At 45.4% G+C, this 25,316-nt stretch overlaps 2 protein-coding genes across 7 annotated transcripts in view; one reads left to right on the top strand and one right to left on the bottom strand.

Moving 5' to 3' along the window:
- NEMP2 (nuclear envelope integral membrane protein 2) overlaps positions 1-20,963 on the bottom strand; it is a 66,452-nt gene extending 45,489 nt beyond the window's left edge. The window contains exons 1-10 of one of the 6 annotated variants that reach the window (XR_007768337.1): positions 20,737-20,942; positions 17,361-17,476; positions 15,401-15,629; positions 15,140-15,212; positions 13,953-14,046; positions 13,101-13,215; positions 11,446-11,671; positions 8,822-8,998; positions 4,235-4,642; positions 3,983-4,158 (exon numbers count right to left, since the gene is read on the bottom strand). Coding sequence is in view for 5 of the 6 variants with exons in the window: in XM_050916374.1 (XP_050772331.1) it covers positions 4,402-4,642; positions 8,822-8,998; positions 11,446-11,671; positions 13,101-13,215; positions 13,953-14,046; positions 15,140-15,212; positions 15,401-15,629; positions 17,361-17,476; positions 20,737-20,824 (1,359 nt within the window). In the remaining variant the exon portion in view is untranslated. Of the gene's footprint in view, positions 1-3,982; positions 4,643-8,821; positions 8,999-11,445; positions 11,672-13,100; positions 13,216-13,952; positions 14,047-15,139; positions 15,213-15,400; positions 15,630-17,360; positions 17,477-20,736 lie in introns of those variants that run through there. The other 5 variants (XM_050916377.1, XM_050916375.1, XM_050916374.1 and 2 more) reach the window with 5 other exon arrangements.
- NAB1 (NGFI-A binding protein 1) overlaps positions 1-25,316 on the top strand; it is a 314,417-nt gene that overhangs the window by 216,293 nt on the left and 72,808 nt on the right. The gene's annotated exons all lie outside the window — the stretch shown is intronic.

The raw sequence follows: 25,316 nt of genomic DNA, 5'->3' as shown, positions 1-25,316 counted from the left end.
AATATATTTGCACCAGTGTATCCAGTAGCAATGTTTGTCAGCACAGTGAAGTTTATCTTGACAGAACAAATTTAATTTGCTTTTTTCTTTTGACTGCTAATTTGTGGGGCATGTGGGAGCAGCAGAAGGGGGAGACCTTAGGAATTGGTAGATTTTTCCAAACTCATTAAGGGGAAAACCGCCTACAAAACCCAACCAGAAGCTGGGAATGGGCGATGACGGATGGATCACTTGATGATTGCCTGTTCTGTTCATTCCCTCTGAAGCACCTGGCATTGGCTGCTGTCAGAAGTCAGGATACTAGGCTAGACGGACCATTGGTCTGACCCAGTAAGGCCATTCTTACGTTCCTCCTCTTCAACCGTACATCTTACTATCACCACACCGTAGTTCTGCTGAGGTTTGGCTCTTCTGTGGCCATGGAGAGGCTTGGGAAGATTTTGCTCTATGCAAACACTTCTCTGGGGGTTGGAGAAAAATAGAGAAACACCTCTTTGAAGCAGCAGGGGAGTGCAGGGGAACTGTACCCTTTAGATATGTTGTGAAGTACAAGACCAAAGGACCTCAACCTCCCCCCGAAGGACAGGTGCACCCACCTGTCTGACTGCTCTTTGTGACGTGTACTGTTTTCATAAAGTGGTTAAAATGAACCAAGCAAACGTTGCTAGCTGAAAAATATTTTTAATTAAAAGCTTGGCTCAGCATACACCTCTACCCCGATATAACGCTGTCCTCGGGAGCCAAAAAATCTTACTGTGTTATAGGTGAAACCGCTTTATTTTGTACTTGCTTTGATCTGCCAGAGTACAGAGCCCCTCCCCCCTGGAGCATTGCTTTACCGCGTTATATCCAAATTTGTGTTATATCAGGGTAGAGGTGTAGTATGTCGAGTGCACTGTACATGAAATTCATGTATTTCCAAAACCTGAAATTGTTGAAAAAAATAAATGAAGCAGAGGATAAAATAGTATACAAGCCTTTGTTAAGGAAGGAAGGATGCTCTAGTGGTAAAGGCACAGGTCTGGGGCTTAGGAGATCTGGGTTCTGCTCTCACAAAGACTTAGTATGTGATCTTGGGATGTCACTTTCAACTCTGTCGCAGTGCTCCTCTAAAATGGGGATAGTACCGACCTGTCTCACAGGAATGCCATGAGGATAAATTTCAGTGTTTTGTAAAGTGCTCAGAAACTGATGGGGCGGGGGGGGGGGTGAGTATAAGTACATGTATGTATAAGTACATAGATAAACATTCGTAAATCCTCAGAGTTCATGATCTTAGCGATATTTGGAGGCTTTAAAGTTTTGTTTTACTGTTCTTTTTGAGCTAGGCATTAAAACATTCAGGCTGCTGTTGCTCTTCTCTCCTGGGGGTGCGGAGCAAGGTGTTTGAAGCAGCCACCCTACTTGATCATCTACTAAAAATATCCAGAAAACAGATAAAGCGCAGGAAAAATTCAATTGTATTGAATTATGTTTTTTCCCCTCAGTGAACATATTAATGTTAATACCGAGCTATGTGACTGCATCATTGTGGAGGTGCAGGCAGTCCCTATACATCATCTTGTGGCTCAGTGTGGTACTGCAGCAGTGCCCCCCCTTAATTTCCCCTGACGGGGGGCAATAGGTTTGCTTTAACACCCGGAGGGGAGCTTACACACACTAACAAAGAAAAGTTCTCTTTTATCAAGGCTTCAGGACAGGAGTAATTTAATTAAAACCCACCCATAAGGGCCTCACCTCAGAACCTGTTTCAACTCCTAAATTTAAATCCATAAACAAAGCCTCTAGTTAGGCTCCAGGACACTGACTAGCCTGAGAGAAAACAACAAACACTTGCTATCACCTGCACAGTTTCTACTTCCCTCTCTCTTGCTCAGTTTCTTTTCTGTTTATATAGCCCAGCCCTAGGGTGGAGCAGGGTCTCCTTGATTACACCTCGGGCTATCCCAGCTGTAGGTTCCAGCCTGTCCCTTAAAGGGGTATTACATTTCTTAGCAAGGATAATATACTCGTAGAGGGGCATCACCACCAGTCTATTAGCTGCTTTGTTTCATAAAGCTCAAGGGGGTTGCCTAGGTTTAAATGGGACAAGATATGTCCCTTTAAAAACAAAAAATCATGACTATGAACCTTCAGCTCCCTGAGCACTGTGGTTGAAAATCCTTGACTTCAGTATGGTGCAGAGAGTCTGAAATGTGTCATGCTACATTGCCTTTCCTTGACGGGCCAGATATTTATAACAATACATTTCAAGTACTTCGCTTCAACTATGCAGGTGTAACATAAACCTCCTCCAGCCATGTAAGGCCATTGTGCTAAAGGAGCGATCCACCCCTCTGCAAGGCAGCCAAAGATCTTGGACTTTATCCACCTCTCCTGTGGTTCTGACCACTGTTTGGTGAATGTATCTACTAATGTGTTGCGTTTATCTTGCAAGTAGTAGAAAGCACCAAAGCAAGCCCAATATGATGCCAGGATTGGGATGGAGAGATGTGGCCGTGAATCTAGCAGCCTTCCCCCCGTATTTTATTGGTGACAATTAGAGACTTGTTCAGTAGAGCCCTCTTGCTGCTAACATAAGCGTGGTCCCAGTTTGGTTTATAAGTTTAATAAGTAGGGCTCATCTTCTCTCACGCCTCTGTATGGCTATAGAATGCGCTTGTCTTCCTGAATGAGCGAGATGGTCTAATGGTGTTTAAGTGTTAGGCTTCTCTTTACTGAAAAACAGAAAAATTCTCATTTTAAAATTTTAATTTAAACTCTAGAGCCTCCTGGAGTCTCCCTATAATTCTCTCTAGGAAGTACTAATATAAGGCAAGCTCTGATGACTTTTCAGTGTAAGGAGGCACCTATGTATATAGTAAGCTGTTTCTTTTTAGCACCGTTTTATGGTATTTGGGTCCCGCCGAAGACTAGCAACTGAGACATCTCCAAGCATGTTCACCAGCAAAGGGGAACTATCCTTTTGAGTGTGCCCACTGAGCCAGCCTTGCTTCAAACACAGCGCAGCCTGTTCTGCAGAGTGACACCTTTTAGAAGAGGTGAATGTTGGAATGGGACAGTTCCTGGAGGGTTTGGAGTGGCAGCTGAGGGGAGAAATGATGGCCCCCGCTCTCCTACGAGGAGATACTTAGTGGGGTTAATGGGACACAGTGTGTATGAAAAGTGAGGGGTAAGGGACACAGTCTAAAGGACAACAGAGAGGGAGATTCCATTTGTACAGAGGTAAGGGGAGGATAGATACCCACACAGATGGCATCTCCTATTCTCGTATGGATGTTGGCAGTTGACTGTAATTATTTTCTTGCCAGGGTAAGATCCTCACCTCCTGAGGTAAACCTTGGAGAAGGCCACATGGTCAGGAGATCTCCAAGAGGATCATCCAGCACTTCCTCCCTGCTTGTGGTCCTGGGGGCAAGGTTTCTTCCCAATCGTGAAATGAGCAGCAGGACCCATGACCAAAGCTGGTGAATTCCCAGGACACCGGGGCTACTTATGGGTGCTTCAGCTTCTCCCTGGCCATCCTTACCCCAGGTATCTGCACTGAGGGAGACTCCTTGGAGCAGCTAATACAGGCCCAGGCTATGTGGCCTTTACTGAGCACACTTGGGCTGGAATGGTGAGGTTTTGTTTAGGTTTGGGGTTTTGTTAGTTGTGGAGGAAGACTGAGGCTGAAAGGAAGAATAAGAATACACTGGGGAAAACACATTTCCCAGAGGAAGAGATGGAGAACTGGATCAGGTGGAGGGCCCTTGGCACAGGGGGCCACAATGAAGAGGGCAGAGATGAGTAGGAGAGGAAACAACTATGGTGGGGGCTAGGTGTGTGGCTTGGCTAGAGTAGAAAGGCTAAGGGAAGAGCAGTGAAAGCAGAGGAGCACAGTTGTGCAGGGCTCTCAAGGAGAGGAGTGAGGAACTTAAAACTCGTGGAAGGTGAGATGAACCCAGTGGAGGGATCAAAGCGGTAAGCAAGATACCTTAGGAAAGGAGTTGAAAAGAATTTATTAGCAGATAGAGCACTTAGTAAAAGTGCATCATAAATAACTTCCTCTTCATCTGGCACTCCGAGCACTGAGGGCATGGAAAGAGAACAGTCTCTTCAAGGGAGTTGAGGCACAGTGGTGGGGCAAATTTGCACTGCAGCTGCCTGGTACCTGCCCTGCAAATAAATAGGGGAGGTAACAAAATACCAACTACATGAGTGTAACATTCACTTAAGAAACCAAGCAACTTACTACTGTTTTGAACAGTGAAGCGGGAATAAATCCTTCAAAGAATGTTGGTTTCCCTCTACAGCCAAGTCAGAAGTAGGGCTCTCCGAGACAGCACGCATTTAGCCCAGGAAGCCTTCCTTTCCAACTTGATTTCATTTTCTTCCCTTACAGGGGATTTTCCAAATGGTTCAGAATAATCCAATACTGTTGGACTGTGAAACATTTTCACTTTCGTTTTGTTCCTGCATTTCATTTTCATCTTCATAATCATCCTCCTGAATGGAACTAGCTAGTCGGTTCTGCTCTGGCTCTGGCTCTATGCTAAAGAGCTGCTGTTCCAAGAAGGAGCCTCCAATGCCATATAGCTCATCATATGCGTTCACTTCTGCAGGTGACACGTGGGGAGATCCCAAAATAAAGTTTGCAAATCTGCCAGATTTAAAAAGGGGTAAGGATCAGACAGAAAGAAAACCAAATACACAGAATGCTGCCAATTAAAGCTGACTTGGAGCAGAGACCTGCATGTTTTGGGTATGTGTCTAGACAGCATTCAAAGCAGGAATCGTGCCCCCATGGCATGCTGGAGTTTAAGCCTGAGCTAAGGATTCACACACACAAGAAGGTAAATCGTAAAGGGCAGCATCGAGTACTGAATGTTGTCAGCTCAGCTGTTTTCCTTCCTCATCCTTCTTTCAAATGTTTTCAGTCTTTGCTTCATGCTTTAAAAAAGTAACTTTGGTTCCTCAGAGAGCGAGTAGGGCATAGTGACTGAGCCAGGCACATCTGACCTGTGTTTCCAACTCTTACTGCTCGCGGTATAGACCTATGTAGGCCACATGCCTTCTCTCAGTTTCAGTTTCTCAATTAGCAAAGTGGGGCTAATAATACTTTTTTCCCAAGAATGTTATGAGGATTCATTAATGTCTGTGGAAAACTTGAGAGAGAACCCCAGTAATTTACATAGTCCTTTATTTGAATTCAAGAAGTGCTGATACTCTATACCTGACAGAAACCAGTGCAAGAGCTCAACACCCATGAGTTCCTGCACTACAGCCTCGCATACAGCCAGTCCCTGTAGATTCTGCAGCAACGGGGCTTAAACTCTGCAGCAGGATCCCTGCTCTCTATGGCGCTCTGGTGTGACAGGCTGGAATTTCTGCAGCAGCTCCAGGTAAACTCCAAAATGGAGGATTCATTGAATAAAACATGGAAACAAATAGTACAGTAATATTCGGTGTACTATTTGAGAGCTTATATTCCATTTATTTGACACTGGCCCATGCATTTTGAAATGCTGCCAATCTTGCTTTGATGAAGGACAGCTGCACTGCAGAAGTCAGAGGGGATGCTGGAGGTTTTTGGAAAGTGGGGGACTTCTGGTGCCTGAACTTTTGGTGAAGGGTTGTAAGAAAAGCACATTAGTGAAAAGAGCTCTGTTAAAGTGATCACCAGTTAAATAGTTAATGTTAATATTCATATCATTGTCATAATATTTGTGAGCTAGAACTTCACTGAGTTGAAGAGGGCTGTTCATTCTTCTTACAAATGTACTTCAGACTCGGGCAGACATCATTGCTTTGGTTTCATTTGGTAGGTTTTCTTTGTTACCATAAGGGGAAGAAATATAATTATTCTTTAATAAAAGCTTAGAGACATGGTCAACTTAAGAATCAGACTTCTGCCAGACTCTTTTTACATACTATTGTTGCAAATAATTCCTGAGAATAACTAAAAGTGATTGGAGAAAAAATATCTCTTCTCACTTTATTTACTTTGTATATTTGGCAGCAGTTGCACATAACCAGTTAGTTTTCCCTTTGCTTGGGATGAATTTTTCCATGGTAATAAGCGAGACAGACATTTTTGAAAACTACAAAAACCTGACTACAGAAAGTGTCATGGGAAGCCAAGTGCAAGTGCAGTTCCCATTCCCGAAACTCCTTTGAACTCAGTTTTGATAGATTAAATTCCAAGCTGATGGCGCTTTAAATTCTGAAGCACAATTTAGGGGCGAGGGTGAGTTCTGCGGCTGCTTAATACCTAGAGCCCTGCTGCTAATATTTTACAGTTCTAATTTTGGTTTTCAGATAAGCATGTTGGAATTCTGATGAGTCTTATGTCCCTAACTCCTCTGGCTGCCAGCCCCCATTTTATATGGACTCTCCTTTATAGCCCACCATCATTATTCTAATTTGCTAGCGGTGTCTCTGTTGAACTGTTCCAGACACAGTCTCTCCATCCACTCAGATTCCCAGGGGCAAAGCATGCTATTTCCACAGCACTCTTAGTCCTATTTCAGGGCATGTCTACAATAAATACAGTATTAGATCTTCACTCCTACTCTGCCCCTTTTATAGCCACTGCAGTAATTATTGTGGTGGTTCATATCCACACAACCCTCCTTCAGTTTGTGGAGTGCTTCTACTGACTGAAGAGGGGCAGTGTGGGGAGCTGAGAGCCTGGTCTCTCAGCTCCACCTGCTGCTCCCCTCCAGGAGCCCAGCTGCCCCATAGGCTCCTGGCTCCCTGCCAGCTCCCTCCTCCCCTCTCCACTCTCTGTTCCCTGCTCACCGCCCCACAGCTCCTGCCTCCATGCTGGCAGCCTCATGGACTCCCAGCACGGAGCTGGGAGCCTCAGAGCAGCCAGGCTCCCAGCCAGGAGCCCAAGGGCAGCTCACCTCTGAACAGGGAGCCTGGAGAATGACAGCCAACAGCCAATGCAAGTAATACAGTGCCTACATGGACGCTGCATTGCCCTAACTACACCAACATAAGCTCTCCTATGCCTCTCATGGAGGTGGAGGTGATATGTTGGTGTAGTAGGGCACTTACATCGGAGGGCACAAGGCTATAAGGTGGATAGAAAGCTGGCTAGATCGTCAGGCTCAACAGGTAGTGATCAATGGCTCCATGTCTAGTTGGCAGCCGGTATCAAGCGGGGTGCCCCAATGGTTGGTCCTGGGGCTGGTTTTGTTCAATATCTTCATTAATGATCTGGAGGATGGTGTGGACTGCACTCTCAGCAAGTTTGCAGATGACACTAAACTGGGAGGAGTGGTAGATACACTGGTGGGTAGGGATAGGATACAGAGGGACCTACACAAATTAGAGGATTGGGCCCAAATAAATCTGATGAGGTTCAACAAGGACAAGTGCAGAATCCTGCACTTAGGATGGAAGAATCCCATGCACTGCTACAGACTAGAGACCGAGTGGCTAGGCAGCAGTTCTGCAGACAAGGACCTAGCGGTTACAATGGAGGAGAAGCTGGATATGATCAGCAGTGTGCCCTTGTTGCCCAGAAGGCTAACGGCATTTTGGGCTGTATAAGTAGGAGTATTGCCAGCAGATCGAGGGATGTGATCATTGCCCTCTATTTGGCATTGGTGAGGCCTAATCTGGAGTACTGTGTCCAGTTTTGGGCCACCCACTACAAGAAGGATGTGAAAAAATTGGAGAGTCCAGCAGAGGGCAACAAAAATTATTAGGGGGCTGGAGCACATGATTTATGAGGAGATGCTGAGGGAACTGGGATTATTTATTCTGCAGAAGAGAAGAGTGAGTGGGGATTTGATAGCTACTTTCAACTACCTGAAAGGGGTTCCAAAGAGGATGGATCTAGACTGTTCTCAGTGGTACCTGATGACAGAACAAGGCATAATGGTCTCAAGTTGCAGTGGGGGAGGTTTAGGTTGGATATTAGGAAAAACTTTTTCACTAGGAGGGTGGTGAAGCACTGGAATGGGTTACCTAGGGAGGTGATGAAATCTCCTTCCTTAGAGGTTTTTAAGGTCAGGCTTGACAAAGCCCTGGCTGGGATGATTTAGTTGGGGATTAGGTCCTGCTTTGAGCAGGGGGTTGGACTAGATGACCTTCTGATATTCTATGATTCTACGTAGTGTGTACACTGACATAGTTAGGTCGACATAAGATGTCTTATGTCGACCTGTGTCATGTAGACCAGTGCTCAGCCTATGAAAAAAAGATGCATTGGCTGTCACTCCAATGGGTTTGTTTGGTAATGTGGAACCTTATGATTATTGGGCCAGATCCTGCCAGCATTTGGGGTGAGATCCTCACTCCTACCCTGCCCCCTTTACACCATGTACAAGACTAGGAAGCAGAAGGATCCTAATAGCTCTATACCCAGCCAGGGGATGATTCCCAGCAAAGCAGGCACTGTGGGGACAGCCATCCAGTTGCTTTCTGAGGACCCCTTTGCAAGCCCCAATGTAGGAGGTATACCAGGAGCAGGAATGGGAAGATCCTTTCGGGACAGGGTTGCAGGCATCACTGCAGAGATTCTGGGCTGCCATAACTTAGAGAGGCTCCCAGGTCTGTCTAAATTAGCTGAGAGCACCCTGCAGCCCCAGAGCAGCCCAGGACCAGAAGGGCACAGATGTCCCTTCAAGCCACCTTAGCCCTTTAAGCTGCAAGATCTGTGCCCTGGGACACCAACAGGTCTATTCACGTGAACAAAGTTACATGTTCGATTGAGTGTTGGCAGGATCAGGCCTATAAATTGTGCTGCTTTAAGGAGTATTTGGCTCTTCTATGTAACAGTGCCTATAAAATACATTCAATTTTAAGAGATGAGAGTTTTTCTTACTTTTTAGGAGACTGCAGTTTGGACACTGCTAACCAGGATGAGAAATCTGGACTCCTGCAGAATGAGCGTAGCTCCTCCAAGGCTTTCACAGTCTCTGTTTCCCCCTGCTCCCTGTATTCCTCTTCAGTAAGAAGCTGAAACACTAGTTTCTTTGATTTAAAAAAATTCTTGACTTTTCTAAAACAAAAAGAAACACAATTCGTATTTTCAAATCTATTGCACATGGAATTCACATGTTACAAATACATTGCTCCCCACATCACTATGACCTTTTCTTTCTTTCTGGCATCTACTATTAAGGGAACAGCATAAGATCATCTTGCCTTTGCATGAGGGACAGGCAAATAGCTACGTTAAAAGTCCAACATAATGAGCCTGATTTTCATTCCCAAGGTCCATGTATATTTGCCTGTCTCATTTGGGTTGGATCCAAATTCACTGAAATCAATGCAAAGTCCCACTGACTTTCAAAAGGTCCTTTATATACACAGAGAACCCTAATGGAAACTAATAAATGGATGCTTATCTAGCCATTTGCAGGTGCAACAGGGATTTGCACATGCAAAATAGGCACACAGGGACGATGGGGCAGAAAATCAGGCCCAGTGTGCGCTTGGAACTTTGCAGAGGAACAGTGCTCTTAAAATCTTTTGCAAGTTGTTCATATTGTTTATTTGTGCCTTAAAATTACACAGCTGAGTAGTATGACAAAAATATTGATAATCTGATGTAGCTGTTATGATTCTGCATAGTAATTTATAATGTATTTAGATATCACTTAGACAGTGTGCTATGTTCTGTTCCCTTCTACTGACTGCTTTCAATTTTTGTTGTGGTAACTTTCGAGTTAAGATGAGCAAGGGCTGGATGCCCATAAACAGAGTTTAAACTCTATATAAATGTACCTGCACTAGCCAGCTGTGTTTGACTTACTCCCTCTCCCCTCGGGACAATGGAAAATGGATTGAGGCTCTTGTCTGTCATTGTTTGTGTGGTAAGGGTCAAATCCTGATGCCACTGAAGTCAGTGACAAAGCTCCCAGTGGGCTCAATGGGACCAGGTTCTAGAGCTTACTAGGAGATCAGATTATCAGCAGTATGTACAGATGCCTACTAAACTGAATTATGCAGTTTGCTTCCTCTGTGATCATTTTTATCAAACCATCAAGGTTTGTTCTGTAGAATTAAGTAACAAACAAATAAATGTAAAATGTACTGTTTGTAAAACCCATCAAAAACTTCCTTTCTGAAAGAGATTTTTCATATTATATTGTACCTCTCTCTTGGCTCTGCAGGAGCAGTAAAAACAAAAACTGAAATCATGCCAGGGGTCAGCACAGAAACAAAGACACTTTGATATGTCAGAGTATGTACTTATATTAAGGTATATTCTGGCTACATTCAGCACTGGCTTAAACTGGTGCTTTTCCCATTGACGTCAGAGGGAGCTGAGCACCACTTACATCAGATAAATGTTCTTACATGATGCTGTTTAAAGCAGGTTTGTTCTTTTCAGCTGGGGTAGAAAAATCCTTGTTTGTCAAATGACAAGTTGTGCTAAAACCCCCCAAACCCACCACTTACCCAAGCTTGTAGGGGAAGGCAAAGAAATATTAAAATGGTTTTTAAAAACCAAGTGGTGGTAAAGCATAGAAAATATAAGTAATAATTTTTAAAGTTGCTGTGGTTCGTTGTAAAAACAGCTTCAGCCTTTGACTGCCCGTAGACTCCTTAATTCAGTGTAACAAGTTGGGACTGCCTTTAGAATCATCATTTGTGTGTTACTGTTGACATGATAAAACATATTTCAAATTCACAGGACAATAGCAAACAGAAGCTTGTTCCCATGTGGCTACACAGCATATACAGGAAACCCAAAAACATGATTGAAAAGTGTTCCAAACTATGTTCTCCATCCTGGAAGCAGCTCCATATGAGTGGACCCCAGCTCCGGCACACAGCCCCACTTCTATAGAGTGGGTTCCATGCAGGTCCAGGTTTCTGCCCCTATTGAGCTCAGTGTAGTGTTGGGGCCTGGTAAGAGTAAAATAAGGATGTCGGGGGTGAAAACCTGGGTCTATTGAAGTCACTAGCAAACTCCCATTGACTTCAATAGGGGTAGGAGTTCACCCCTGAACTCTACCGTTGACAGTGATGACCAATTAACCTACAGTTTTATCAGAGTATCCTAATGTCAATATCTCATGTCATCTTGTGGTAAGTGTTTTGTCCCATAGGAATCTGCAGGTAATTCTTGTTAAAAATCAAAGTCCTGTCAGACCTATTAAACCATGATGTTGTCACTGCAGTCTAATCAATCAATCGAATGAAAAGCCATCAGTTACCAGATGCTGCAGAAAAGCTGTTCAATGTGTATTTATGAAGGTTACAGTCACAGTTCTCTATACAGCAAGATCCATGCTTAAAACTCCTGCATTAAGAATTATTAAATTTTTATGCATTGGGGTTTCGAGCCTTGTCTCTAATGTAAGTATTCATTAAGTAAGAATATGTACTAGGATTAGTAACTGACAGATAATTGTCATTTTATGTGGGTTTTGTTATTAACCTTTTAATATTACCTTATAATACAGTGACTTATATGTTCAGAAAATGGATACCAACCTGCCCACAAAAGAGACCATGCCAAGGGGATAGCACAGGCCTTTTGAACAGAGGATGATAGCTATTACTGCATATGCAACCTGTGGGATGGTGACACCAAAATAAATCAAGACAAAGGCTATTAATTGTAATGTCCACGTCAAGAGGGTTATGCTTCGCTCATTGGTAAGTGGTCCATGCTTGTAACAAACCACAAAGCTGATAAATCCAACAGTCAGAAAATACCCTGTGAAAGCAGAAAAAAATGCCATATATAGAATGATACAAAGAATTAACTTTAATGGTAGACTGACAGCTTAAAACTGCCACACAGCAAATCTCACTGTTACTCCTCATGCTGTCTACTATGTACTTTGGGAACGTGAAGGGCCTGATATTTAAAATACATATGCAAAAAAATGCATGCAGTGGCACACTGGACTTCAGTATGTAATTATGATGACTGCATACATAAACTGTATCTGCATGTGCAGATGGCAAGTTAAAGGCATAACTGGCTATCTATGTGCCAAAATATCCTGTATGTTTGTTTATTTAGATTTAAATCGTAACTTACAATGCTTATCCAAGGCAGTAGGCATTCTAAAACACCATTAGCAATACAATTACATGTCAGAATTTAATGGTCATTAAAATGATCAGTTTAATTCACCTGTATGTGCAATTGCAGGAATGGTGTGCAACTGCATTGCTGAAAGGTCCTAATTATACCTCAATACTTGTGTAAACATATGCATGGATTAGGCTCCATACTAACAATAAGTCAGTATTTATTTTCAAATAAAATGTTGTAAATGAAGCTGATAGGCTTGCAAATACAGTATGTGTATCAAATTAATTTCACTCATGCTAAAAGCACGTGGTCAAGCCATGCTTCCCCTCCTAATTGGTGAAGAGCGAATGCTGAAAGGTCTGGAGCTTCAGTTTGGATATGCATCCAAAGGAGTCCATGCTTATTCAGCACTGTACTTCTTTGTTTCAGCCAAGCTGGCAATTCTGCAAGAACAATTTTTCTCACTTTTCTCTGTGTGCTTCAGGGTTGTCACCAAAGCAAAGGTGAGTCAACATAAACATAATAATTCAAAACGATATTGTATTCAACTGAGTTGAAAGCAGTTAGTGAATATTAACAGGCACAGAGCATAGGGGGCTGGCATAGTGGCCTAAGAGCAGTGCTCTGTACTGCTAGAGCAAGTGGGGAGAACCAAGTTACAAGCTTGTATCCCAATCTCTCTCCCCCAGGCCAGCAGGGGGAAATGCTATAAGAATAAGTGCACCCTAGCTGCATCTCCCAGTGCTTTCCAGGCAGCACAACCCCCACTGCAAACTCCAGACAGAGAGGAGATTGTAGCTATCTTCTCCCACAACCACCGCCCTCTTTGCTTCCATAGTGGGTTTGAAATGGAAATGACTGGAAACATAAGATGGGCAAAATGTTCCCTCTTCTTCATGCCTCTACAAACCAACATCAAACTCCCTATTTAAGGATCTAATGAGAATAAATGCTCGTTTGAATGGATTAGGACCCTTCACAATCTTCCCACACCTCACGTTCATGAGAGAAAAATATTAAATCAGACGCACTTCTTACAAACTGTTCATTCTGACCTCTTAACAAAAACTTGCCCGCTGTACATTTCTGCTCATTCTCTTACCCAGTAAGTAGTTTCTATATTCAGACCACAGCCACTTCATTTCCCCTTGCAAACAGTAAATAAAGTAGAGAGAGGACATCCAACAGCCACTCATTAAAATCCCAAAGGTGCTGTGCTGGGAGTAAAAGAAAATAGTTAGTGAACCAGCTAGCTTGTGGTTTATTATTTATATGATGGTAGCATCCCCAGGTCCCAATCAGGATTGGGACACAGTGGGCTAGGGATTTCACACACATACGCACTATCTGTACTGAAGAGCTTACGAGCTGATTCACTTGTTAACCCTGCTATATCATGCTTTGAAGTCTCAAGATAAGTGAGGTGAAGAGGAGCCACTGCATGGGATTTTTGTCCAAACTTCTTGAAGCTGTATCATGTCTCAGTATTATAATAATAATAATTAATACTTAACTCTGACATGTTTTATAGAGACCAAGGCATCTGGGGGGGAGGGTGGCATAAGATTCAGCCCCGCCTTCATGAGAAAATTTTGCTACTGGATATGAAAAATAAAGTCAAGGTTACAACTGCCACAAAACTTATGGTTTCATTTTGACTGATTTGTTGACTCATGACATAAGCAAATTGAGCTGAGAGACTAAAATCACACTCCTGTAATTATGGTTTCAGAATAAATGCTCGTCATTGCACATCAGCAAACGTAACTGTTGATTTCAGACTTTGGAGGGTAGTCTATCTAGGGCCTGATTCTAATCTTAGGTACATTGGTTTTACACTGAAGTAAACCCCCATCAATGTCAATGGAGTTACTCTGTCTTAAAACCAATGAGAGATCAGAATCTGGCTCCAGACTTGCTATTTGCTATTTTGTTTTCCACATGGTACACCTACCTTTGGAATAAATCTTTTAAGTGTCAACAGGAGAAAGACTAGCGTAGCAAGAACACCCAATGCCACTCCAGCAGAGTAATAGAACATAGCACTCCTGTTAGGGAACAGCAAGGTGGGGGACACTGTAAAAACCTTTTACTGAGTTTCAACTGGTTTGGAAGTACCAAAAAGTGTAATGCTGCACTTAATCACACAGATTGTCAGCTCTGGCTTCATCTGCTTTGCACTGCGGAGGCAGAACGAGGCAGCCAGAAAACTCCCATAAAGAAGCAGCTGAGAATTCCCTGACAGAGGAATCTTTGGGTGTTACAGATGGCTGTATGTTGCCTGTTCATCCCCAACCCCTGTGTTAGGGTGGCAAGAGGTCTGTGGGAGGATGAGGGGCAGTGTATGGCATTCCCTGAATGATGCCCAGATGACCTTGTGGGATGAAGGCAGCTGGCAGAACTTAGAGTGGCTCTTAAGTTACACAAGAGTCACATTAGGTCCCAGCCAGCTCCTCTGCTGGGCTGAGTGTGAACTCAAGGGAGCTGAGGACCCAGTACTCTTTAAAAAACAAACAGCATTAGATTACTAGAGTTGTGAGAATTAAAAATCATCTCATTGCCTTTTCCTTATTTCAGCTTTTATTTACTTTTCCGTATCTAAAAATCTCAACAGTGAAAACACCGCAGTTCCACTTTTGTTTATCATGTTTCTAGGGTGAGGTGGAGGCGGGGGGCAGTAGACACAGTGAGGCCCAGATGACCTCATTTGACACACAGTGCCTCCTTAAGATTCCCACACTCTGGGGGTGGGAAATCTGCAACCTCCCTTTATGCAGCACCCCCCAGGATTCATTGGTTCATTCGGAGGGAGGTGATGGCTCTGCTTACTCTTTGCTCACTTGCTCATAGGGAGAATCCCAAGTGCAGTCCTTGTAAACCCACAAGTGCTAGGAGCCAGGATCTGGGAAGCCCTAACAAAGCCACACAAGTGACAAATCTTTACATTACATCTCTCCTCTTCATGGCTATGTTATTATGATAGTTTACATACATTTTTCTTATTTCATTTTTAAAAAAACAAACAGTTGCTTGGGATCATTGAGCTATACAAATAAATAGAGAAGACAATGCATGAATAGGGACACACCAAGAACACAACGACTCTGGAAAGAATACCAAGATAAAGGGGCTAATACTTACCTACTCAAGGCGTTTGCAAAATGGAACAGAAAGACACCAGCCAAGAACAAAAGGATGAGTTTCCTATCCACCACTGAAAATCCAAAGAACAGCATTTTAGGCTAATTCATCTGGGTGATTTTAATTGTACAAATATTATCAGACATGTCTCAGCTGTTCCATTATGGTAACTTACAACTCAGAATGCACTATTCAGGCAATAATGTTGGCAATATTATCCAGCCCATTCATTGGATGAATGGAAAGCATCACTCTACTTACTGTTTCGTTGTACACTCACGGTGTAGGGTACTTTCTTGTAGGGTTGGACTGTGAAACACACATTCTCTCCATATTGGTTTATGTTTATGACAGCTTCTTTAGATGCCTCTGATTGCCAAATGATTTGAACAACACACTTGAAAAATGCAAAAATAGTTTCTGAATTATGACAATTGCTTTCAGCTGAGATAGGCACAAACTTGAACATTTCTGTGCTGTTAATTTTCACCTGTAAACAGAGCAAAACAAAACATACATAGTAGGAACTCGGATCGATAGTATCTTTCAATAACACTCTCAGTATTTGAATATAACATAGGGAGAAATAACAGAGCAGAAGCCTAGGGAATAATAATCCTACTGCAGTCTCTTAAATCAGGTACCTAGTCCTACTGTACTTAATGATTCATATACAGCCTCACTGAGGTCAGTGGACCCCCATGTGGGTGCATGGATCCATTTGAAGAACCAGATCCTAAGGTTACAATTCCATTATGGGCACTGTGATGCTACACGTTTGACACACTAACATTGACTGCCCGCATTTTCTTTGGCAGATGCCCAGGCTCACTTTTCTCCAGGACCGGCTCTAGCCATTTCGCCGCCCCAAGCATGGCGGCACGCCGCGGGGGGGGGCTCTGCCGCTCGCCGGTCCCGCGGCTCCGGTGGACCTCCTGCAGGTGTGCCTGCGGATGCTCCACCGGAGCTGCAGGACCAGCGGACCCTCCACAGGCGAGCCTGTGGGAGGTCCACCGGAGCCGCCTGCCGCCCTCCTGGCAAGCGGCAGAGTGCCCCCCGCGGCATGCTGCCCCAAGCGCACGCTTGGCGCGCTGGGGCCTGGAGCCGGCCCTGCTTTTCTCATAGGCTATGAACCCACTGTTCCTGAATTTTCTTGTGGTTAAGAATGCTAACGGCACATTAGATGTTAAGGGAGAACAAAAATGGAAATTGTCAGAAAGCAGAAGAGAGTGCGATGAAAACTGGAATAAAAAATCCAACCCTCTTCTCTTCAAGAAGGACTGAGCTATGACACTGATCTTCTCTACCTTCTGAACAGGAAAAGTCCTCCTGATGCTTAAATTGTGAACTAATGAGCCCGGACATCTGAAATAATGGATGCCCAACAACAAGGAGAAGCATTATCTCATCTAATGAGAGGCTTCTTTATTGAAATGCAAGAAGAGAGTGATCTGCTGGGGAAGACCTTAGCTGCTCACTTTTAAGCATTTACGTCAAGAAACTTTCCCAGTTGCTGGATGTGATCACTGCCTAAAGTCTGCCACCACTCATAAAGATGACCATACACATTGTATCTGCCTGGAGAAAAAAGTTCTGGGCAGGGATGAAGAGGAATCTCCAGTTCCTTACACCTGGAAGCCCATTCCTCCAGCAGCGGTGAAGTGAAACTGTTTCTTTCCCTACCTAGGGAGTCAACTCCTCAGAAGAGGAGCCAAGGAGAAGATCCTGAACTTGCTCTTTAGCACAGGGGTTAAAGAGATGCTCTAAGCTTCTGGTGCTTTCAATAGTAGTTGAGACTTAGTACTTTGCAGCCCAAGGCGAATATCTTACAAGGTGCACCCTTGCCACTGCTGTCAGTATTGGAAATATGCATCTGATATTATGTAGCCTTGTTCTTGTTTTTGTTTTTGCTGTCAAAAAGTCATCATGTAACATCCAATACACACAACACAGTTGAGCTGACATTTCTCTGCCTCTCAGCAAAGAAATAAAGCCCCCCATCCGTGCAACAAATAAGAGACATCAAACTACTAAGTCAGCCACACTAGAAGTGAAAGCAGCATGCCACTAAAAGATGCTTCTTTTAGGCTCTGTCTATGCAACCCTCAGACTGATTTCATACTGAGATGCACCTGATATCTTATATCTTGATCAGATTGGTTGCTGGGAAAACATGTAACATATTAAAAATCTGAAGCAAGCTCCAAACACAGAATTTTACCTGAAGAGCTGACCAAATATATTTTAAGTTCATTGTTCCATTTTGCATATAACAGTAACAATCTGCATCTGGTTTTTGGATGACGTCCATTTCCTTCAAATGGCTACAGTTTTTATCTAAAGAAAGAAAAACACTAAATGAAGTGCATATCAAAGGCTACGTCTAGACTACTCGCCGTATCGGTGGGTTAAAATCGATTGCTTGGGGATTGATATATCGCGTCTCATCTAGATGCAATATATTGATCCCCAAGCGTGCTTATATCGATTCCGGAGCTCCACCAACCCCAACGGAGTTGCGGAATCGACAGGGGGAGCCGCGGACATCAATCCCACACGGTGAGGACGGGTGAGTAAGCTGATCTTAGATATTCGACTTTAGCTACGTTATTCACGTAGCTGAAGTTGCGTATCTAAGATCGATTTCCCCCCATAGTGTAGACCAGCCCAAAGTGTGGGCACATGTTCACTTCCTCCATTCATGCTTTTGTTGTATTGTAGTTCGATATTCCAGAGGACATAAGCAACTTGCAGAAAGTCTGACACCAAAAACCTGCTACAGGTAAATATTTTTAGAAGCTCTGAAATGACTTAGGAGCCCAATTTGAAAATTCAGACATGGCCTGGGCACTTAGAAACCTAAATCCCAATTATTTTCAATGGAATTTAGGTGCCTACATCACTTTGGCACTTTGGAACATTCTGTCTCTAGCCTGTTTTGGCTTTTTACTACATTTAGAAAAAAATGGCTTTTGTGCTAGTATTTTGATAGCATTGGGATAAGGCCCATGGGCCAAATTCACCATTGGCATAAGTAGGTGTAACTCCAGTGCTTAAACCAATGGTGAATTTGACTGTAGAAGTCTAATGAGGAAAACAGGCTTTTAATTTTAAAATAGTCATTTACCACACGATATTGCTGCTGGTTGAAGAAGTTTTAACATCATAACCTATCTGAAGCGGAGAAAGTGTAATTTTGTTATTTTTAAATAGTATATTAAAATATATAATCAAATTATTTCTCCTACATGTTCTGAATGTTAACATAATTTTCAGTGATAACACCTTGTGGTGATGGTAATTAGCTGTCTCTAGCCGTCCTAATGGCATTGGCAACTTGTCTAATCAATCATTTCCATTGTCTTGCTTCATGGAAATTTTAGAGACTCCCTACTGCTTTCAAGATTAGATACATACCTCACAGTATAAATATCCCTAACTGATTTGTGGGGCGAATTTTCAAGAGCGTACATGCAAACCTGCACACACGCCCCAACCCTCTCCTGCGCCCCAACCCACTGCCCCAAGCTCAGCCCAGAGCCCCCAGCTCAGCCCAGAGCCTCCACCCCCACCCAAACTCTCTCCCAGAGCCCACACTCTCTCCTGCACCCCAACCTCAGCCCCATCCCACATCCAACCTCCCTCCTGGAGCCTGCACCCCTTGCCCCCTCGACGCCCCAAACCCCTGTCCTCGGCTCAGTCCAGCGCCCCCTCCCACATTCCAGACCCTTTGGCCTCCACCACCCCCAGCCTAGAGCCTGCACCCCCACCCTCTGTCCCAGCCTAGTGAAAGTGACGGTGCAGGAGAGCGAGAGACAGAGGGAGAGGAGTGGGGCTGGGGACTCAGAGGCGTGAGGCAAGGTCATGGCCTTGGAGAAGGTGCAAGGAAAGGGGCAGGGCAAGGGTGTTTGGGTTTGTGCGATTAGACAGTTGGCAACCCTACCATTAATGCAGGATGCTCCTGCTGTCTCGCACATTGAATGCAAGAGCCAGGCAGGTGTGTGTGTGAGAGACAGACAGACTCTGAGCTGTGCAGAGCCAGGGAGGAAGGCAGGGGCTGATGTCGGGGTTTCCCCCTCCCCGTGCCTCAGGACTGGTTGCTTCCCCTGGGTTACTGAACTTACGAGATAGTATGCCAACACTCACTCTCCCCCAGCACATACGGTCTGTTTCCCCTCCACACACACACATCCACCCTGTCACACGTAATGGCTGGAAATCTATTAGGATGCCCATGGAACAATGAGACTGAGAAACTTGCATCAAGGGATTCTGTACCTATCCCATGAGGCATTGCAAACCCTTCCATGAGCATCTTGTGGCCAGTTGTACAGAGGGATAGCTATCTATAGTGCACTGTTGAAAGAACTGCTAGTGTGGATGTGCTCCAGCAACACAAAGAGCATAGTGTGGACATGTAACAGCGGTTTCAGTAAAGTGCTTTAATAAAAGTGGCATAACTTTTGGTGAAAAAACTTGGCAGTGTAGACATTGCCCCAGTCACTACCTCTGGCAGAGTTACCTTGATTGGAATAATTATAGTAAGGCTATTTCCTACCTGGTCAATACAAGAAGAAAAACAGCAAACATTAGAGTTGGGTTTTTTATAAAGCTAGCAGAAGGATAGCACCTCCCTAGACACTGGGCTGGAACTTTTATTTTCTACTAGTTCTATTAGAACTTGAATTTTAGATCTCCCAAAGGGGTCCCTCCATCACAAGTAAAGGCAATGAGCATACAGCCACAATTTCACATCTTATGCTTGTTGTAAACGTGACAATGGCAATATTCCTTGCTAAAACTCTGAATAAATCTTGGCTCACTTTGTATAAATAGGTGGGAGAGATCAAGAACAGACAAGTGGAAAGTCTGCAGAAGTTAGAAGGCTGAAAATTCTCCTGGTGGCCTTTAATGAGTCAAAAGCCAGGACTCCTGCCCCGTCCAGTCCAGTCAGTCTTTTTACAGTTACACTGGTTGGTCAAAACTGTGCAACTGGTTCAATGGTGAAAATGGAAATAAGCTGGCCAGGGTGCATCTAAGGGCAGATAAAAAGTGTGATGCTCGAAGAGCTAAGAGTGGAGAGGAGACTCCATTATTACATTTTACTTACAGAACTGCCGATTTTTCTCTTCGACAATGTGTGTCTTTCTACCTCTGAAGAATGACTGTACTAACAATGTGAATCACCGAACGTGCGGTGCGGTGCGTTTCATAAAACCTGTGTGCGGGTGGGGGCGGGGGGGCACAAACCTGCTTCACGTGGATTTTTATACAGAACCTAAGTTTCTCTCACAGCTTTTGTTGTGGGGCACGTCCCAGCCACCTCTGCGGAATCTCAGCCCCCGTGTATGCCCGGTACCCCCGCTGCCCTGCCCAAGAAATAACATGAAGCGGCCAAACGCCCGCTCCGCTGGGCGGCTCCCGGGTTCGCGCTTCAGGCGGATCGCGCTCCCTGGACAGGGGCGACCGGCGAGAGCCTGGGGCTTCGCGGAACCCCCGTCGGCCCAGGGCGGCTCTGCTGGGCCCCGCGCGGCTGCGGCTGCATTGGGATGGCTGAAGACCCCCCCCTCCCACGGGGCGACCGCCCCAGGCGTTACCTGCTCCCGCCGCCGCCCCGCTCGCCCTGGCCGCCTTGGCCAGCGAGAGGAGGAAGAGGAGCCGCAGCGGGGAGCCCGCGGGCTGCATCGGCCCCGCCACCGTTTGAAGGGGCGCGTCGGAACCTGGAGCCGGCAGCCGAGACGCCACGAGCCCGGGCCGATGGATGGGCCGGCGCCGCGGGGCCCGCCTCTCCGCCTGGCTGCGAACGGCAGCAGCGGGAAGCCGGGCCGAGGCGATCGGCTGGCTGGGTCTGGAAGGGGCGGCCCCGCCTCTGAGGCGGGCTGGGGAAGGCCGGGAGGGGCGGGGTCCGCAGCCGCGGCAGCTGTGCGGCTGCTCAGGCTCCCAGTCCCCTAGCAACTGCCTCGGCCGCAGGTCGCGCTCCGGCTGTTGCTCGAGGGGGACGGACTCTGGCCCCGGGGAGCCTCGGAGCGGGGAGGTGTCTGCAGCTGCTGTGGATGGGAAACGTTGAAACCTTTGCGCCTCACCTGAGCGGCCCAGACGGTGTGTGGGTCCCGCCAGAGCAGGCTCAGATGGGGCTGGGCTGTGAGTGTGGCCGCGCTGAATTCTCCCCTGCTGTTCCTCTGAGGTTTTGGTCACATCCGAACCGGAAGATAGGGCCCTTTAATTGAAAACTAATCTTTAATTCCTGGAGACTCCGGGGCAATTCTGAAGGGCTGACAGCCCTAGATCTGCCCTGGAAGCACATCCCAATACCCTGGAGTTGGAAGGGTTTGAATTTCATGTTCTGGGTTTGGTTCATCTCTGCTTTGTTCAGCAGAACATCTGTATGTGTCTGCTGAATTTCCTTTTTTGCTCCAGTCCACAGGTTCCCATTTATTTCAGGATCTACTTCAAAAATTCCTTCCTTATGCTTAAAATCATGTAACAGATTGCTCCTGCCTTTCTCAAACCTGGGCGACACTCAAAAATTAGATGGACCTAGTTACATTGCACAGGCTGTAAAAGATCTTGTGATCTGTGTGCCATCAGGGCCATCCCTAGAGATTGTGGTGCCCTATGTAGCCCCCCTGCAGGGGGGCCGGCCCTGGGCCTCCGGGGGGGGGGGCACCCCAGGCCTCTGCGGTGGGAGTCTATGCCCAAGGGCTTTGGGAGGCAGGAGCAGCCAGTGCAGGGAGGCGGCAGGAGTTGGGCCCACCCCCACACTAATGGGTTGCTCCACTTCCTACCACCCTAGCCCCAACCTGCTTCACTCCGCTCCCCCGGTTCCCAGGTTTGGGGAAAGAGGGGGAACCACCTCCCAGCACTCGCAGCATGGCTGGGGCCCGATCGCTCCACTTCCCACCACCCAATGAGCGCAGGGTGGGCCCGACCATGACCCTGACCCTGCTGTAGTCCCCCAGGACGCATAGCTCAGGGTATGGGGTTGGGAGGGAGGGGCAGAGTGGGGGCGGGAAGAGACAAGGTGGGGCAGAGCAGGGGCAGGGGCTGAGACAGCTTCATGGGCCTTGCTGTGCATAGCCCATAAGGGGCCAGCTCAGCCATCCAGGGGATCGGGCAGGCCGCTGGAGCTGGATGCAGCATGCAGCTGCATAGGGTGCCCCAAATTTCCTAGTGCCCTAGGCAGCTGCGTAGTTTGTGTATGGGTAGGAATGGCCCTGTGTGCCATAGTTAGGTTGACATAACTCCTGGTGTAGACTGCGCTAGGTCAGTGGGAGAATTCTTCAGTCAACCTAGTTACCACCTCATGGAGGGGTGGATTAATTACATCAATGGACAAACCCCTCTCATCGATATAGGAAGTGTCTACACTGTGGTGCTATAGAGCACATAGACTTTGTCTATCTTCTTCCCTATTTCCACAGTTTTAGCACTGGCTTCCTCTGTCTTTTTTGAAAGAGTCTCATCACTGTTGACATGAGACCCACTTTCTTTGCAGCTATTATCATCTAGAACAGGCTTTGTCTCATCAACTGTCCATTTTACTTCAGTCTCACTCAATTATGTATCTTTTCTTGTCTTAATCTTTTAATATTTCTGTCTCACTGTTTGTTATTTAATTCTAGTTTTATTATTTAACTTTGTTTTGACATGTTGGGAAACAGTTGGATTTGAATTGGAATAATTTGCAAGAAGTCTCTGAGCTACATGTATTTTAAACTTTAGACAATGTAGTAATAAGGAGGTTAAAGAGCAGATGATACTTTAGGGATAACTTTGAAAAACATTCTGTTTAGGAGACATTCTGTTTTATATGTTATATTTTGTAACTCATTTTTTTCCCCAATGGTATGCATGAAAACAGAATTGTTATTTCTCAGGACTCTTCTCCGCCTCCTGGCTAGTCTTCAGGTAGCCAGTGGCAAAACTCTTATTGACTTTAGTATAGGGTTGCTAACTTTCTAATCACACAAAACTGAACATCCTAGCCCTGCCCCACACTTTCCCTGAGGCTCTGCCACCCACTCACTACATTCCCCCTCCCTTGGTGATTCACTCTTCCACACCTTCACTCACTTTCACTGAGCTGGGGCAAAGAGTGTGGGCAGGGAATTGGAGTGTGGGAGAGGGTGAGGGCTCCTGCTGGGGGTGCGGGTTCTGTGGTGAGGATGAGGGGTTTGGGGTCCAAGAGGGGGCTCCAGGCTGGGGGGTGGGGCCGAGGGATTTGGAGTGTGGGAGGGGGCTGCAGGTTGAGGCAGGGAGTTGGGATGCACGAGGGGGTATGGGCTCTGGGCTGGGGCTGAAGGGTTTGAAGTGGATGAGGGGGTTTGGAGTGGGTCTCAGGCAGCATGCGGAACCCCATGCTCCCTCACCCTGAAACCAGACCTGCTGGTTGCTTCTGGGGCACAGCGCCATGCCAGGATAGGTAGGGACTAGTGCTGACTGGAGCCACCAAGGTCCCTTTTCGACGAGGCGTTCCTGTCGAAAACCAGACAGCTGGCAACCCTACTTTAATGGAGCAGAATCAGGTGCATACATGATCCTGTAGTTAAAGCACAGGACAGGGCATCAACAGGATTTGGTTCTGTCTCTGTATCTCAGTTTCCCTATGTGTTAAATACATATTTAAAAAAGAAATGGGGTATTAATTATTATCATTGTTAATTAATACCAAAAAGACCTATTCAGGTACCTGTTTCATTAAGTGCTTTTAAAACGTATATGAAAAAATCAAAGAATTTGCACCAAAGAATTTACAGTGTAAGGCCCTGCACACATACTTAACTTTACTCTCATGAGCCATCCCGTTGAAGTTCTGAAAAGTTCACGTTAGCTCCCATTAAAGTGTGCAAGTGTTAACAGGATTGGCTCCTTTGTGTGTATATTACATTCCATTTCCCTCCCCTCATCAGTTTTTGGTCTTTTTAGAGCCTGATTCTGCAAATGCTTAACATTATGCATGTTAAAAATAGATCACATGTTGGGTAAGAATGGACCACATGGTCACTGTCAAATAGAAAAGCTTCCTGGCGGGACATCACCCCCACTCTGTCCTCCCCAAAAGAAATGTTGACAGTCTTCACCAACAATGGACTCAGTTCTTCTCAACTGATCTTCAAGAGCCAAGATAGGACTGGGCTTGGATCCCAAGCACAGGAGCTGGCATGAGGTGCTTTCACCACTTTAGCACCTCAGATTGAGAAACCAGCCAAAACTCAGGCACAGAGGATTTAGTATTTGTCTTCTCAATCTGTTATTCTGCAGACTCTCCCCTTTCCTCTCCGGACACATAAAGTTTGGTCTGGATCCACACAATTCTATTTGAAAAGAAACAAGATTTCCTCATTAAAGGGGACGCTTGTGTCAGCCACCAAGCTGAGACAGCACAGATTAACCAGGCCCTCTGCCCCCCAGAAGCAATCTCCTGAGTGAGATTTTGCAGATGCTATGGTGTAGACAAAGAAACTTTTCTTTGCCTCCTTCATAGCCACAACAGAAGACTTCTAAAAAACCTTTAGTCTGACCTGTCAAAATCTTTGCTAGGTCAGATGCAGTCTGAGTTCTCCACCACAAGTGCGCTACTCTTCTCTCTTGCTTCACAGGTCATCCGCAACTCAGGGCAAGATGTGAGGATGTGGCTGGAGAACAAGAAGGATGTTTAAGCATTTGTTTATGTGTCTGTAAAATGTTTTCTTTTATCATATACTGTGAAAATCAATAAGCACGAATAGGTCAAGACTTTTTGGCATTACTAATGGCTAATTTTATAGCCAATCCTTTATTTGTCCTTTACGTTCTGTTTTGTCAGATTTCATACTTTTTGTCACTGCACAATTAATATGTGTGCCAGATGGTCATGGCCTTTTTTTTTTTTTTTAATCTGGATTATTTAGCACCTGATCCAATTCTCAGTGGAGTCACTGGGGGAAGTCCATTGCATTCAATGAGAATTGGATCAGACCCTTGAATAGCTAACCCTTCTCCTTCATGGCCAATATTGTTTTTCATCTTGGCTTTTTTTAACATATACAAGGCCTGCCCACTGCCTTGCACCTTGTCTAGTCATTTACACTTGTGCCAAGTGGGTGGTTAAGCACTGTCATTCTGATTTGGTAGCCTTTTACACCCACTTTGCACTCACTCAGCACAGATATAAATGTGGATTCTACCTTGCAAGCTT

Source organism: Gopherus flavomarginatus, chromosome 10, assembly GCF_025201925.1.
Source record: "Gopherus flavomarginatus isolate rGopFla2 chromosome 10, rGopFla2.mat.asm, whole genome shotgun sequence".
NCBI lineage: Eukaryota > Metazoa > Chordata > Testudines > Testudinidae > Gopherus > Gopherus flavomarginatus.
Note: the sequence above shows the minus strand (reverse complement) of the source record. Positions and strands in the feature narration are given on the sequence as shown.